The sequence below is a fragment of the Harmonia axyridis genome, chromosome 6 (assembly GCF_914767665.1).
Source record: "Harmonia axyridis chromosome 6, icHarAxyr1.1, whole genome shotgun sequence".
Taxonomy (NCBI): Eukaryota; Metazoa; Arthropoda; class Insecta; order Coleoptera; family Coccinellidae; genus Harmonia; species Harmonia axyridis.
Window position 1 is genome coordinate 9,891,800 of NC_059506.1, and position 17,243 is coordinate 9,909,042.

Consider the following 17,243-nt stretch of genomic DNA (forward strand, 5'->3'; position numbering starts at 1 on the left):
TAAATTAGTAAGCCATGTGGCAATTTCATCGTTAATTCCGATGACAATTTGAGAGCTCTGCTTATGGCCCACTTTTCAAACATGAATAAAAGACAATGACTAGAGGTAGTATACAATTCATTCCTCAAATTGTAGTCACTAGATATCTGGTAAACTATTTACCCAGTAAAATTGAACGGGCATTTAAGAGCTTTCAGTACCACAAATCGGTAGGTATAGATAACACTTATTCTGCTACAAAAAATATGTTGTCTCCACTGTAATCCCTCTGTCAAGATGTATGTATGCAATTCCAAAATCTTTGAGAGAATCCTTACCTTTTTCTACTTAAAACTAAGGAAAGAAATGTTGATGACGATCTGAAAAACAACATTCAGCATCATAGAAAACAATTTCATGGAAAAACTGCTTCCAAGTTCACATCAATCAAGTGGGTCTGCAAAAAGTTGTTCGAGAAGACTTGGGAGATGAAGTCAAAAATGCCGGTCGTGCGTCTCGCTGATTAAATCGGTCACAAAAGTTAATCGATTGCATCACGAAACACCTTTTAAAGTGATCATTCGTGCTCGTCAGAGTGCCTTAGACTCCGTAAATCAATTGGAGAACAACTCCTCTATGTGGTTCACAGATGCATCAAAATAAGAGAGGGGCACAGGCATAGAAGTATACGGACTTCAATTGAGACTATCCATGCCCCTGGATCATAAGCTCTCATGCAAGCAGAAACTGTAGCTCAAGAATGTCTGAATTTGAAACTCAGAGAGTAAATAATATACATCACAAGGGACAGCTAGGCCACACTGAGAACCTTGATATAGTTTCCTGTTCCCTTGGAAATAGCCCAGTCATATTAGGTAAAAAAAGGGGTCAACCTCGGAATGAAAGATAATAAGCTGCAAATTGGTATGAACCTTTGTTTTGTCATTCTAAATGTTGTCTCAAAAGTCACAATCGTTATCGTGTCCGCGTCTCAAGATATTCAAGGTCAAAGGTCACAAAAATCGGTTTTTTGCGAATATCTGGCTTCCTATCGGTTAAATGAGATTTGCATTTATTATAAAAGTTGTAGGCTATAAAATTCCCTACAACTTTTGTTTAAACTTTTTTTTCATACGACCAACCGTTTTGAAGGTAGAGCGCGAAGAGTGCACATCGTACAGTCATATACGGCCTAATGCAAGGTCAAGCGTGAGTTATGGTTATCAGTACGTTATAAAGTCAATTATTTACTTGGAAATTATAATTATTAAACAATGCCTATTATTTATGTACTAACTATTAATTATTTATATTTAATTAAAGTAAGTAACTTGATTATTTATATATAATTATTCATATTTAACTATTTAAGTATAAAATATTATTAATTCTGGATTATATATTTTAGTTTTATTTTAAGTTAACACGACATTATATATCTTTTCTTTGAAACGCGTTATTTTAATTGGACGTACTCAGTCACATCATCAGGAAATTTTTTTGAAAAAAGTTGGCAAAGGCAATGTCAAAACACAAATATATTCTACTAAAAGTTTTGACCAATATCCTCGTACTAAAAAGCACATTTTATTTTTACACGCATTCAGTGGCTGTGACACGACTTCTGCGCTATTTAAAAAAGGAAAAAAAACTGTTACTAGAGCATTGGAAAAAATTCCTGATTTAGATAAACTGGTGGAAGTATTTCAACAAGAAAACTGCCCAAAAGAAACATTATTAGAAAATGGAGTGCGCATCTTGTTGGCATTATATAATGCTCCAAAATCTGAGGACAACATTGATCATTTCCGCTACACGCAATTCATCAAATTTACAAAACTAAATAAACCTGTACAACTGTCAACACTTCCACCAACAAGTGTAGCAGCTCATCAACACATAAAACGTGTCTACTACCAGATTCAAACGTGGTTAGGGAAGAACCTCAAGAATGGGGCTGGATGCTTGAAAATGAAATCCTGGAGCCCATACGAACGTTATTACCTCCAGCACCAGCCGAACTACTAAACGTAATATTTTGCAATTGCAAAAATGGTTGTGGTTCCCGCTGTGGATGCAGAAAATCAGGGCTACAATGTTCTTTAGCTTGCGGCCAGTGCAACGGACAAGCTTGCCTCAACGCTTCACTGTATCCAAGTAATCCCGATGAAGAAAATACATATGATCCCGATATTCTGGAAGGTTTGGAGATGAACATGACAGATAATGAGGATGATGACAATGAATCGAACATTTTTGAGCGACAAGAAGAAGAAGACGACGAAGAAGAAGAAGATAATTAGCTTCCATTTCCAATTTCATTACAATTAAAATCAACAAAGATACTTTTGATATTTGAACTCACATTTTGATAAATGTATATTATGCCGTATTTAATAATAAATAAAAATATGTGTAAAATATATACTCTTACTATCATTTTAACTTAAAATAAAACTAAAATATATAATCCAGAATTAATAATATTTTATACTTAAATAGTTAAATATGAATAATTATATATAAATAATCAAGTTACTTACTTTAATTAAATATAAATAATTAATAGTTAGTACATAAATAATAGGCATTGTTTAATAATTATAATTTCCAAGTAAATAATTGACTTTATAACGTACTGATAACCATAACTCACGCTTGACCTTGCATTAGGCCGTATATGACTGTACGATGTGCACTCTTCGCGCTCTACCTTCAAAACGGTTGGTCGTATGAAAAAAAAGTTTGAACAAAAGTTGTAGGGAATTTTATAGCCTACAACTTTTATAATAAATGCAAATCTCATTTAACCGATAGGAAGCCAGATATTCGCGAAAAACCGATTTTTGTGACCTTTGACCTTGAATATCTTGAGACGCGGACACGATAACGATTGTGACTTTTGAGACAACATTTAGAATGACAAAACAAAGGTTCATACCAATTTGCAGCTTATTATCTTTCATTCCGAGGTGAAAGCCCTAATATGACTGGGCTAAAATGCCATATTACATGAAGCAAATGGTCATAGACAACAACGTGGCTTTTTAATGGGTTCAAGGGTACTGTGTTATTGAAGGCAATAAAAATACAAATTTACCCAATAAACTTTCGGAAAAAGTATACACGTCGATACACCTTTGTAGAAACACACCCAGACTTACGCAACCAAACTGATTTACGGAATTACTATGATATGTTTTGTCATATATATTATTATTGAGAGTTGAAAAATTTCAATAATTGTTGGTACCTACAAATGATATTGACTTAACTGACATCATAATAAAAACATTCAGCAATTCTCATGGGTAGTCTTAATGGAATGAAGTGATTATTGAGTTTTATTTTTAATTATATTTCCTGACATGAAAAATATTTTACAGCTGATGGAAAAGTTATAGATGCCACTCAAGAGATGTTCGCCCTAGGAATCTGCAACATAGCTTCGTCTTTCGTTCAATCTATACCAGTATCTGGAGCGCTCTCAAGAGGTGCAGTTAATAATGCCTCAGGTGTTAGGACGACATTTGGTGGGATATACACAGCAATCATCGTGATGTTTTCTCTCAAATTTTTAACACCTTGTTTCTCATATATCCCAAAAGCATCTTTAGCCGGCGTTATCATCGCAGCTGTCATCTTCATGGTGGAAATACAAGTTGTGAAACCTATGTGGAAAACTAAAAGTGAGCTCAATTAAATCAGTTAGTCGAATTAGTTTCTATAAATTTGCATACAAATCAAGAAAAATTCCTTTATGTAGGTCATTATTTATATGAAATAGGTATCTTTCAAATTTTTCTCTTTATAAATAATTAATCAATTTTAATTTGTACCCTTCGTAAGTATAATAATTTCAATCTGTGTGTAAGAATCGAAAACTTCACTTTCATTTCACATAATTCTATTTATTAGTTCTAACCTAACCTTTGAAATTGTTGAACTGAAATATCTCTGAAACTATAAGAAATTTTCGGTATAAAATTGGGTTCAAAATTATTTTTTCTATCTCCATGAATTTTTAACGCGAAAACTCAAAACATCCATGTTTTGAAAATTAATACCTCGAAACATTTACGGAAAAAAAGATCTAGCCGAATTCTCAAATCCCGAGTAGAGAACATTTTATTTTTTCGAAAGCAGCTTTTGAGAATATTCAACCGTCATAATATGATATTTCCATATTCTTTTTCTAGCTCTGAATAGAATTTCTAAATATCAATTGCTCTGAAGAGTTCAAGCTGAAGACTTCGCGGTAAAAGTATTGCATACTAACCGTGTTATGAAAAAAAGAAAGAAGAAATATATATTTATTTATATGCAATTTTCACTTCGATATACTTCGACTTTGATGAATAGGACACTTAGGACTGAAGAATCCATTCCGAATTTTCTTACGCAATCCATGAAGATACTACCAATAATTTTCAAGAAAAAATGTGTACGCCGAATCGGTCAGCCACCAATTTTGCACGCAATTCATTTGAATATTTCGTATAATGTATTATGTAAAATGTATGTTGCACCACGAAAATAGTATATTGTGCAATGAGTGGGGAAAGTCCAACTTTTCTCGCGAGTGTGGAAGTTTGTGGCACGAGCCTGAAAGGCAAGTGCCGCAAACACACGAGCGAGAAAGGGAATTTCTCCACATGTTGCACACTATACTTTTCCTACAACTGCACAAATTTCAATAATTCAAGTAATGGACTTGATTCAAATCAAAATGGCCTTCGTTGACAGTTTGTACTAATTAATTGCATTTCCATAGAAACGACTCAAAAGCCCAATTTCATTGGTCTACCAAGCGAGGTGTGGGCAAAGTGCCGTGGGGAATAATATTTCCCACAGTATGAGCAATACATAGTTTTGAAATTGAGTAAGCTGTGAAGAATACGCTAGTTTCCATAGCAAATGTAGGAAAATACTATTTTTTTTAATACACAGATCATCTCGGAAACTAGAAACCTTATTGATCAAATGTAATTCGTAATCTGAAAACTGATATTTTTTCTCGAAAATATTGTTATAATAACTGAAAATTGTTCCTTGATCCTCCCTGACAGATTTCTTATTATCATTCAATATTTTCAGAAACGGATCTCATACCTGCAACAGCGACGTTTTTAGGTTGTCTTCTCCTTCGATTAGAAATTGGAATAGTTTTAGGAATTGCCATCAACATCATTTTCTTGCTGTATCAATCCGCCAGACCTTCCGTTCGCGTGGAGAAATCAACGGTGAGTGAATATAATGTAATAGTTTATTCGTGAGAAGAAAAGAGCTTGACGCGTGGGTGATTCTAAATGAGAAATAATTTCCAGAAAAAAAAATTTAGGAAATAAATTCAAAGATGTCGCTACGATTGCTTTCATTTCTCAATTGAGTTGATTTAAACGTGATAACCGAGTCAAAAAATTAATTCAATGAAATGTTCAAAGAGTTGGATAAAAAATTATTAATATCCAATAAAATCAGGTATTATTCAATAAAATATTAATCTGGAAGCAAAATTAAGCTTTTTTTTTCCCTTCGGTGAGTCAAATATAACAATCGAAATAAAGAAAGCACTGACGTGAAGACGGTTTCAAGCGCTCGTTCATTCATTATCCGATTACGCTCTCGGAGAACTGAAATAACTGACCACACTCAAAAAAATATTGGTCGGAAATGACGTTGCACATCCTGTATCTCGCTTATGCTTCGAAAACGAAGTATATGTCACAAGGCAAAAATGATTCTCCCGGTGTCATCTACATGACTATATATGTTTGTCCGGTATAAAATGAAAGACCCAGTATAAGGGTTCATTTGGTTGATAAAGAAGCGGTCAAAAGTTCTTGAATTCGCGACAGTACTTTCCTCTTTTTTTCGGAAATAAAATAAAAGGACCATGAATTTGTACGCTCTGCGCTGCATTAGATACGACTGAGGAATCTTTTATTCGAAATTTATTCTACTTGAAATTGTGTAACTATCGTGAATGAGCCCTTCAAGTGATTACCTAGGATTTATTTTATCCTTCAATAAATAATTGCAGAAATATGTAATATTATAAGTTATATCATTTGGAGATCATTCGTCGATTTCTTCCTTGGAGACCACAAAGCTCCATAAAGGTACCTATATGTGGTCTCCACGCGTTCAACAACAATACAAGATTTTGTCGATATCCTGCTTGAAATCGATGTTCTATATGTTGATAAACCCAAAACTCTGTCGGATGTAGTCACTAATTTTTTTTTATATTATTCTTGAATTTTTCATAGAGTTGATGACGCTATAGACATCAATTTTATTCACTCTAAAATCTAAACATAATTTGATATGTAGGTAGGTAATCACGGATTCATTCGATTTGTTTTTTCATTTGGTTCAGCATTATGAAATAACGCAAAAGACTTGACATTGTCATTCTACATCTAAATAATCTCGATCGAATTCACACTTTTGAAATGTTTTCCTGTTAGGAAAACAACATTTCGAACGACCAGATTTACACCCAGTGACAAATATGAATAAAAAACTCGAGCTGGAAATTATTACTACATTTGAATCAGGAAATGAATCTGCAATGCCGCGGATGGAACCGTTAGCAGTAACCATTCTTAAATCTCAGAGTACAGCTGCCAGACTACTCCAATATCTAAAGACAACATCTCTTAACTATAAAACAGCTTGAGAACTCACTGAATAATGATAACCTTCGAAAGGTCTTCATATGGATGTAGAATTTTCTGATATTTGTGGTATTTAACACAAATATCAATACAGAAATGGCAAGAGCCGTCAAGAAAATATGATACCATCTGAAGGAATACGGAAGCCATCAAATCCATAAGTGAGAAAGAAGAGATCTCCATGCCAGAAAGACGATTAGGCGAACACTATAACTAGTAATATTCTACTGAATGAAGAAATATTATTATTATTATTATAACAAATGCAGCTCCAACACCCAGAACTGTAGATGTGAGAAATTCAAGAATTTTACCGCAATATAGAGATTCAGTAAACCAAAAACAATTATGCAAGAATAAATATGCCTGGTTATACTCGGAAGTTGTTATCTCACGGATCAACGCTAGTGTAGGAAAGTGGAAAACGTTCGTTGCCAATAGAGTTCAACAAATCCACTACCTTCTAGGTCAAGGCCATTGGTACTACGACAAATTGCTCAAACAAACTGACCTAGGAGACGAGATATCAGGTTTCAATTAGAAATACAAATACATAGGTGCATTCAACAATGAACTAAAGTGCTACTGTCATTATTGAAATTATAAGTAGTTGCTATCTATTTAAGGTACGGGGGGCGACAACGAACAGCTGCACAACCTGAGCCTCTAGACTTTCCTCTAAAAGCTCCGATTTTCTTCTAGATACTCTTGTTGTGCAGGTGTAATTTGTTGCCACTCGTACCTCAAACTGTTGAAGTTCGTCTACACTCAAGGTGACAGGCCAATTGAAAAGTCCCCGATCTACCGTTGTAAAACACATTTTTTTGGCAAAATTCAATTTTATTATTCAACATAGTTGCCTTCGAGGGCAATACAGCTATAATTACGATCTTCCAACTTCTCGATACCATTTTTGTAGTACGATTTGTCTTCGCTTCAAAATAGGCCTCAGTTTCGGCGATCAATCCTTCATTGGCGCTAAATTTCTCTCCAGCGAGCATTCTTTTGAGGAACGAGAACAGGAAAAAGTCGCTGCTGGTCAGATCTGTCGAATACGGGGGATGCAAAAGCAACTGGAAGCCCAATTCATGCAATTTTGCTATTGTTTTCATTGATGTTTGTCACGGCGCATTGTCTTGATGAAACAGCACCTTGCTTTTTCTTCAAAGGGGTCGTTTTTTAACGATTTCATCCTTCAAACGATCTAATAACGCTATATAATAATCGCAGTTGATGGTCCTGCCCTTTTGGAGGTAATCAATGAATATTATACCTTGGGCATCCCAGAATACTGATGCCATACTAGCTGACTGTGGCATTTTTCCACGCGATGGAGTTGGTTCATCATGTGCAGTCCACTCAACTGTCTATCGATTGGACTCTGGAATGAAATGATTGATGGAACCATGTTTCATCCATTGTCACATATTGACGCAAAAATTCAGGTTGATTGCACTTGAACAGCTTCAAACACTACTCAGAATAATTAACACGTTGTTGCTTTTGATCGATCTTGTGCTCGCGCTGCGACCATTTCGCACACAGCTTCCTCATGTACAAATATGAATGATATGATGTACACTCTCAGATGGTATCTTCATAATGTCTGCTATCTCGATCGACCTCACTTTACGCCTTACGGTCATTCAAAATTATTTTTTGCACTTTTTTTACTTTTTCGTAGGTTTCAGCCTCATTTGGGCGTCCACTGCGCTCGCCGTTTTCGGTGCTCATTTCACCACGTTTAAACTTAGCTACCAATCAATGATGATTAATTTTCCTGGTACAGGCCCTGAAATTTTTCATCAAACCAAGATTTTGCTTCAACTGTACACGAAATTCTTTTTTTTTCATCTTTTTTTCAAATAAAAAAGTAGCAACACTCACAACGCAATATTTAACAAATTAATGGTCGGACTGCTGACATATTTTGACACGTATCGTTTGAAGCACAGCCATCTGTCCGTCAGACCGGTGACTTTTCAATTGGCCTAATAGTCTTCTCCAGACATAGGCACAAACTATGATAGACGACATAAAGGTATATTATGTCCAAGGTCTCTTAAAGTAGTCCATAAAAACGCTTGGCCAGTTGTCCTTTTGAAGTGGATAACGCAATCCGCTAATACAGGGATTTATTTGAGGGTAGAGTTTAGACAAAAAATTCACTGGCCCCAAAGTAATTTCTGGAAACTTCAAACAAACAAACCTCGTATAATCGAAATATTCTGGCTTCCTCCAAGTGACTTTGGATAGACTACATCACATAATTGTGCAGGCAAATCATTCGAACAATTAATGTAGAGCAATCCTTGCATATTGTATATGTAGTTGAAATTGGATCACCCTACTTTACGTCATCAATCGAATGTGATATACAGGGTGTTTCACGAATGATTGTACAGGCTTTCAGGGCAGATGCAGGACGTTTTGGTGAGTCTGAATCAGTGCTCGAAACATGTCCTAACTATATTAGTTCAAGAGATACAGGCTGTTTTATGTATTTTATCGAAAACTTTCAATCGGCATAACTTTTGAACGGCTGCATGGATCTTCATGTAGATTTGAGAGAACGAATATAGGCCAATGCCTAATATTTGCATATGATGACTTGTCGATAGCGCAAGTGAGAAAATTATATTCTTTATTCCACATCTTGTAAAACACCCTGTACATCGAATTTTCGAAAAGTGAAATTTTCCTCAGAATCTACAATGAATACTCTTTCAAAGAAGCTCATTTGAAATAATGGCACACTTCGCATCAATATTTTATGAGCAATTGAATATTTGTAATTTTCGATTCATAGTAAATGTGTATCTGTAATTTCCGAATAATGCGTTAATTCATATTGAATGAATTTAATTTCTCAGTATTATAACTTGAGGCAGCATTTCTAACCTGTGGGGGCGTCACCTAAGGGTACGCGAGCATCCCGAAGAGAAAAAGTTTAGATATTCAAAAAAGTAAAAACTGGCATATACAAAAAATTACTTTTCGACATCTCATTCACATTTCCGCAAATAAATTTTTTTATACCCCTTTCCCCATCAATTTTCGAATTTGTTTTATTCTCGAAAATTTCCTCTTGGAATATTGATTCCATCATTCAAGAGCTATAGCAAATGCTCTATTAAAAATGCTAGATATGTCACTCCATTCATCCTGTGTGAAACAATATATGGTCCAATAAGGCGTTATTGTAAATTCCACACCAAGTATTTTAGAAACACGATGTTGTAAATGGCGTATTCTAGCATGAGCCACTTAGACTTTGAAATGGGTTGAATTCAGAGTAAACGAATTTCTTCTGTGGTCTTTCACATAGCATTGAAAATAAATGATATCTTAAGCTTCAGATCGATTCAAGCAGCATGTGAGAATATAAATAGTGGACCAGAAAGAAAGCTGCAGAACATTCAATACAAGAGCTAGCAGGTGTCAAAAAAAAAACGGAAATTTTCGAGAACAAAACATATAAGAAAATTGATAGGAGGAGGGGTATAAAAGAATTTATTTGCGAAAGTGTAGATAAGATGTCGAAAAGTATTTCGTTTTTTATGCGTGTGTCTGATTTCAGCCAGTTTTTATTTTTTTTAAATTTCTAAAATAACTGTTTCCGTTCAAGAGATTCAGGGTGATTTTGGAAATTGATACTTTTCGGACCCCTCCTTTATCTCCGAAGTTATTAGAAATAATGCTGAGGTAAAAACTACGTCTGAATCAGAATTTTGCGTAGAATCCAGTGGCGTACTCAATTTTTTTCTTCGGGGTATGGTTTTGAAGATTCAACACAAACCTATATTTTTTTCAATGGAACACCCTATATATCATTACTTCGTTGAATTCGTTATTTTTTTCCCTTCAAAATGATATATGATACTATATAGGTAGGATGGTCAGAAATGTTAAAAAAACACTAAATTCATCTCGGGGCGCTTGAAAGGGCGTTATAAGCTTAGTCTTTTCCCGAGAGATGCGTATAAAAAAAAAAAAAAAAATAATCATGATTTTTTGTTAATGAGCAATGGATTTTCCATATGAAAAAAGGATTAATTGGATAATTTTCATTTGTGATTTTTATTTATAGTAGAATAAGCAAACAAATATAATACACTCATCACTAATACGAAAAACAAAACGTTGGTACCTACCTAATAGCAACAAATGAATAATAAAAAAATTCATAAACATTGCATAATATCTTACAGATTAAACTGTTCAAATTGCTGTCCATTTTCCCTAATACATATAATATACTACAGTAAAAGACATAACAGTCTCGAAGAACTTCGTGCATCAAGAGAGGAAGTTTTCCAGGATTTACAAAACCGCCCTTCTATAATATTAAATGCATTCAGGCGTATTGAAAAGTTTTGTCAATTATGTATTAGAGGAAAATGGACAGTAATTTGAACAGTTTAAGCTGTAAGATATCATGCAATGTTCATGAATTTTTGTATTATTCATTTGTTGCTATTAGGTAGGTACCTACGTTTTGTTTTTCGTATTAGTGATGAGTGTATTACATTTGTTTGCTTATTCTACTATAAATAAAAATCACAAATGAAAATTATCCAATTGATCCTTTTTTTCATATGGAAAATCCATTGCTCATTAACAAAAAATCATGATTATTTGATGTTTTAGTGTTTTTTTAACATTTCTGACCATCCTACCTATATAGTGTCATACATCATTTTGAAGGGAAAAAAATAACAAATTCAACGAAGTAATGATATATAGGGTGTTCCATTGAAAAAAATATAGGTTTGTGTTGAATCTTCCAAACCATACCCCGAAAAAAAAAATTGAGTACGCCACTGGATTCTACGCAGAATTCTGAGTCAGACGTAGTTTTTATCTCAGCATTATTTCTAATAACTTCGGAGATAAAGGAGGTGTCCGAAAAGTATCAATTTCCAAAATCACCCTGTATCTCTTGAACGGAAACAGTTATGCAAAATCTTATTAGACCAACTTGAGTTTCACGAAAAAGTAGGACAGGAACGTGAAAACCGCAAGGCTCTATCTTAAATAACAAGCGAGAAACCTGGCTGTCTCACCCAAAATGGGATGCACTGTACACCGAAAGCGTTTTCCTTATTTTTTATTCAGGTAGGAATATCATAAGAGCATCTAATTTTTCCGAAAAAACACGTTTCTGAATAATATTTCAAAAAAGCATGAGTGCTGGCGTCAACAAAAATCCGAGTCGTGGACGAGGTTTTTTGCACCGGCACGAATGCTTTTTGGTAAAAAATATTACTTTGCATTAAATTCTTCAATTTTTTTCACAGGAAAAATTAAATGACCGAATGTTATTTGACAAGACCATTTGATGAAACTAAGATGTCTAAAAACATGGTGTATGCACACGTCAATTTTTGAATGGAGTGACATTCGACCAAATTTAAAATATTAGTTTCATTTCGTGGCGGCGCCGCAATGTCATACTCGTCATTTCGATCTTCTTTCCGTTGATTTTGACAGAATACATTAATTAAAACATGATCCTAGCCAATCAGAAGCGATATGTAACCAAGTATGATCGTGCAAAGTCGTGAAACAAAACACAAAACGTTGAAACGTTCACTAGAATAAATTCAAATATGTATTTGAAATAGAGATGAGAGAGTGAGAGAATTCATTGAAGTTAAGGTGTTCTTACAATTTCAAGAATTTTTTACACAGGTCATGACTTTAGGGCAAGATATATAGGTAAAAATGTCATAAACCTATAAATAATAAATAACAAGAATCTGTCATAATTTGGTAATAGCGCTACCTACAGATGACCTAACGAAACTTAACTAATATTCTCAAAATTGGCAAAACAAAATCTGATCAGTCCATACATTTTATTGAGTAATAAAAGGGCCTTATATTTTGAATAAATCCCAAAAATTTGTTAAACGGAAAATATTAACAAAAAACTGCCATATTTAGGCTCAGCCAATAAAAACGAGACCATGCGTGACGCTGTTGTTTGATAAGTCACTATAGTTTTTCCATCTAGAAACCATTTGTTATTCAAAATTGAGCGTTTGTGATTGGTGGAAACTGGAAAATAAGACAAGGGAAATAGTCGGTATTATAACGATTGTTTTGTTTTTCTCCTATATGATGAAAAAAAAAATATTTTGCCTTTGGAATCACTGATAGGAGTATATTATTCACTAGCCTACTCCCATATGAATTATAACACCATTCTATGGGGAGAATCTCCTAGTAAGAGTGAGGTTTTTGTTTCTCAGAAGAGAATCATTAGATTGATGTTCGGCTTAAAACACCGGGAGTCTTGTAGACCATCATTTATCAAGAATCGAATACTTTGTTTTCCTTGTATTTATATATTTAATTCCTTGCTATTCATTCGTGAGAATATACATGAAAAAGTGCTCTGAATATCACAAGTATGATACCAGACATAAGGAAATAATCTGCTTACCAACTCACAGAACCACGAAATTTCAACAATCAGCCATGTATGCTGAAATCAAACTTTTTAATCACCTACCAGAGCGAACTAAGCATCTTGAATATTTAAGTTTTAAAAAAATTATCAAGGATTTATTACTAGAGCAGTGTTTCTATAGCAAACAAGAATATTTTTGTTTCAGGTTGATTTGAATATTTAGTTTGATTTTTTTTTTCTGTTTACTTAATTTCTGACCTGTCCTATATAAATGTGAATTTGTCTTATGGGATGCAATAAATGATTATGATTATGATCATGATGAAAGTATTGTTACAATTATAAATACAAGTGATGTTTTTTCATTCATAGACCCCATCTGGATGTGATTATCTCATCATTACACCTGATAGAAGCTTGGCATTTCCATCAGTGGAATACGTAAGAAATACTGTTTCCAAAGCTGGTATCAAACAAGGTTCTAGCTCAATACCTGTCGTAGTTGATGCAAAACATATACAAGCAGCCGACTACACAGCAGCAAAGGTGAGTGAAAGAAGCCTGAAAACTTATTCTATTGTAAAATTGTTCAAGGAACGTAATATAGCTATTGATATTTTATTTCCTAATACTTCTGGAAATGAATCAAATTAACCCCAAAAAAATTTGAAGAGCTCTGACGTGAAATGAGGAGCTTTGAAACGCAAGTTCGAATTCATACTCCTGAAATTTTTTCACAAAATAAAGATTTTTGCTTCAAAATACTAAACTCATTTTTAAGAATAAGAATCTAGAATCGAATCTTCCTGAAACCTGATATTTTGAATGTGTCTCACTTATTGCTGTAGTGCCTGTACTTGCTCGCTGACAATTGTGATAAATTTCTGGACGGGTAATTATTTTGTGTTGTTCATTTGATAATTGTGATACAACCATATTTGCCAGAAAAACCCTGATGATGGTATTCAATTTGACCAAAAGCGCTTGATTTTTCACTTATAATAAATGACACTGAAGTACTCCTGAATTATTCACTACAATATGTGTTCCTATTTTCATAATTATTTCAGATAATTTTTAACATGGATGTACCGATCCTTTTTTTCTTTTTTTTTCTATTTCTGATCATGTCTGCTTTCATATCAGCAAAAGGGTTAAAGTAGTTCACCTACCTGTTCCTATTTACTTTTTCAGTGTCCTGTTATACACAACATGAATTTGTATTTAATAATAATAATAAAAAGTGTTCAAAGAGATACACTATTTTCTATAGATTGTTTTTTGGATGAATGACATTTTTTCTTTTCAGTTATATACTTCAGAGATGATTTTTGAGGTTTACATTTTTCTGAAACTATGACTTGTTTTTATAAAACAACAAACGGACAATTTTTCCTATGAATCGGCTTATTGAATCGTTTCATGTCAACTGTTCATGCAGCCAAATTGAGGACTACCACTAAAACTAATCTATTTCACCATAGACAGGGCCGCCGCCAGGACCGGTATATCGGACATTTTGCCGGGACGCAAAGTCTGTTGAACAAAATTTTTGACACAAAATGTTTTCTTGGCGAAAATACCACTCTTTTCGAATTTGTTTTCGGCACAATAACATTAGGCTCCATTAGAACTTTCCAAATTGTTTGGAAATAACAATAGGGTTGTACCAAACAAGTGTATATTTCAGATTGTATGGCATAATTGATCGCAATTTTGTTCGAAGTTTCATATGCTTAAACCTTACCGTTTTTTGAGATATTTCGATTTTTTGTCTTTGGAAACCTAGTAGCTTTGAACTTATTTATTCCAATGAGCTTTTTAAGTGAATACTAGAAAAACGGAAGGAAGTACTGATAACCTTTCGATAAATCATTGAGAACTCTACTTGGGTGTTCAAAATGAGGCGGATTCATTTATGACTTATTCGAACCTTTATATCGGGCTTATTACAAATATCATATCATCTTTTTATTTTTTATTAGGTAGCAAATTTTATTATCTTCGGAAAATTCGCTACCAAATGAGATATTGGAATATAGGGTATTGCATTTTCTCTATTTGAACCAATGACATGATGTTATAAATGGCAAAAGTCTTACCAATATAAACTGCTCTCTGCTTTCACACAGCACCGTACTGTACAAGGATGTGAGGAAACAAGTTTGAGGATTGAATTGGAACAAAATGAGATTTTTACAATGCAAACTATCCTTCTAATGAACTTTTATCTTGATATATTTAAAATGTCCGTGAATGAAACCATAAACGTTATATAAAACACCGAAAACTTTATACTACCAAATCTCAACTTTTCTTTCCGACAACAATACCTCTAATTATTAATCTAACAGAACATTCGTCTAGATATTTCAAGAAAACGCAATGTTGCCACAACCCCAGAATAAACGTCACAATAATTCAAAAAGAGCTAAAACATAGGGCGTGCCATTTAGTGTATGCCCAATATTAACGATTGAATAAGTCATCAATGAAATGTCTGATTTTGAACACCTAGTCGAGTTCCCAATTATTATCGAAAAGTCAGTACTTACCTCCGTTCTTCTAGTAGGTATTCACTTTCAAAATCTGAATAAAATTAATTTCGAAGTTATTAGGTTTTTCCAAAGACTTCAAGTTTCAAGCAGTATTTCTAAACAATTTGAATGAAGCCTAAAGTCTCTGTGTCGAATAAACGAATTAGAAAATTTCAGTGCTTAACCATAATAGGGCTTTGCGTCGATAGTGGAAGACCTTGTATATGTACCTAACTCATTGAATCTAAAAATATTTAGTAATGAATGGTTTTTCTATAGAGCCCTGTCAAGAAAAATTTTTCTTTGCTGATAAATAACGAGACATATCAATTTAATAAGAGTCAATGAAGGTACAATTAGACAATTAGGGCGGCGAATTTCATTTTGTCTAGCTGCGACCCTGATCATAGAGAATTCTCACCGGAACAATTTTTTCAAATCCATAATTGAATCAGTGTTTATATTTAACATACTTTTCAATAATTTATTCTGTAACATGTGCTTCAACCCTTTGTTACAACTCAAAATGCCAGAGAACCCAACATCAACCCAACTTATGACAAGCCATGCCCTTTATTCTTGACCTACAAAACTTTTATTCCTTATTTATTGTTATTATGTTACGGTCTTAATTTGCTGTAAATATTGTATTTTTCCATGGGAGTAATAAAATGATGATGTTGTTGATGAGGAAGCATGGCGCATGCATATTAATTTTTATGAGAGATATTCCTGCTTGTCTGAGTTTTCCGCTTGCTTTATTATTCACTGACGATTTCAAACGGCTCAGAGAAATTTGTGTCAGAAAGCACAACAAGAAGTTGTACGATGAACAAAATGTTTTTAAATATATATTGTATTTTTTTCAGGGTATAAAATCCCTAATAGATGACTTCTACCAAAGGAATCAAGCCATAATCTTTTTCAACCTCAAGCCCCGAGTATCGAGTATTTTTCAAGGTGTTGGTCCTAAACAATTCATCTACTGCAGTACGTATCAAGAATTGAACGAATTGTTGCAGAAGCATTGCAAAGACACTAAATGTAAAATAAGAAACAGTGATAGTGATGAAATAATCGATCTGAATATGTGATAGTAAGATGTAAATAGATAACGTAGTATTTTAAAATTACAAATGTGATAATAAATAGTGAATTTGATTAATTTATTTCATGTAATTGTTTGTAAATGTTGTTACTGGCGAAACCCGTTTCCTCAACACTCAATCAACTATACGATATACTTGCCTTCTATCAATAGGATGCATTTATTGAATGATAAGGATATACAGGGTGTTTCAAATTCGACTGCCTATTAGACGTTTCTGAAAATTCGGAATATGACATTGTTCATGATGCCTTATTCAGCTTAAATATTTTCGAAGCTCCGGCACTTCCGGTTAAACAAGTACTGAAAAATTTTTTTTCAAAAAAACTTTTTTCTTCATTTTATGTCTTTGATATTTTCAACATTCCTTATCTCAGTTACTACTCACTAAAATTTTTGCGTTCCTCTTTAAAGTTTTGAAAATATTAAGAAAAAACCGAAAAAAAGAGGATTTCCTTAGTCACAATTTCGTAAATTATTTTAAGTGTGAATATCCTATGCGTATACTCGATTCACTT

The 17,243-nt window shown here is 33.6% G+C and overlaps 1 protein-coding gene across 1 annotated transcript in view; it reads left to right on the forward strand.

Annotated features, from left to right (window-relative positions):
• The window catches only part of LOC123681921 (sodium-independent sulfate anion transporter-like), a 74,215-nt gene extending 57,431 nt beyond the window's left edge, over positions 1-16,784 (forward strand). The window contains exons 8-11 of the mRNA XM_045620286.1: positions 3,366-3,668; positions 5,077-5,222; positions 13,453-13,626; positions 16,487-16,784. Of these exons, the coding sequence (XP_045476242.1) occupies positions 3,366-3,668; positions 5,077-5,222; positions 13,453-13,626; positions 16,487-16,711 (848 nt within the window). The 3' untranslated portion in view covers positions 16,712-16,784. The remainder of the gene's footprint in view (positions 1-3,365; positions 3,669-5,076; positions 5,223-13,452; positions 13,627-16,486) is intronic.
• Positions 16,785-17,243: the final 459 nt, after the last annotated feature.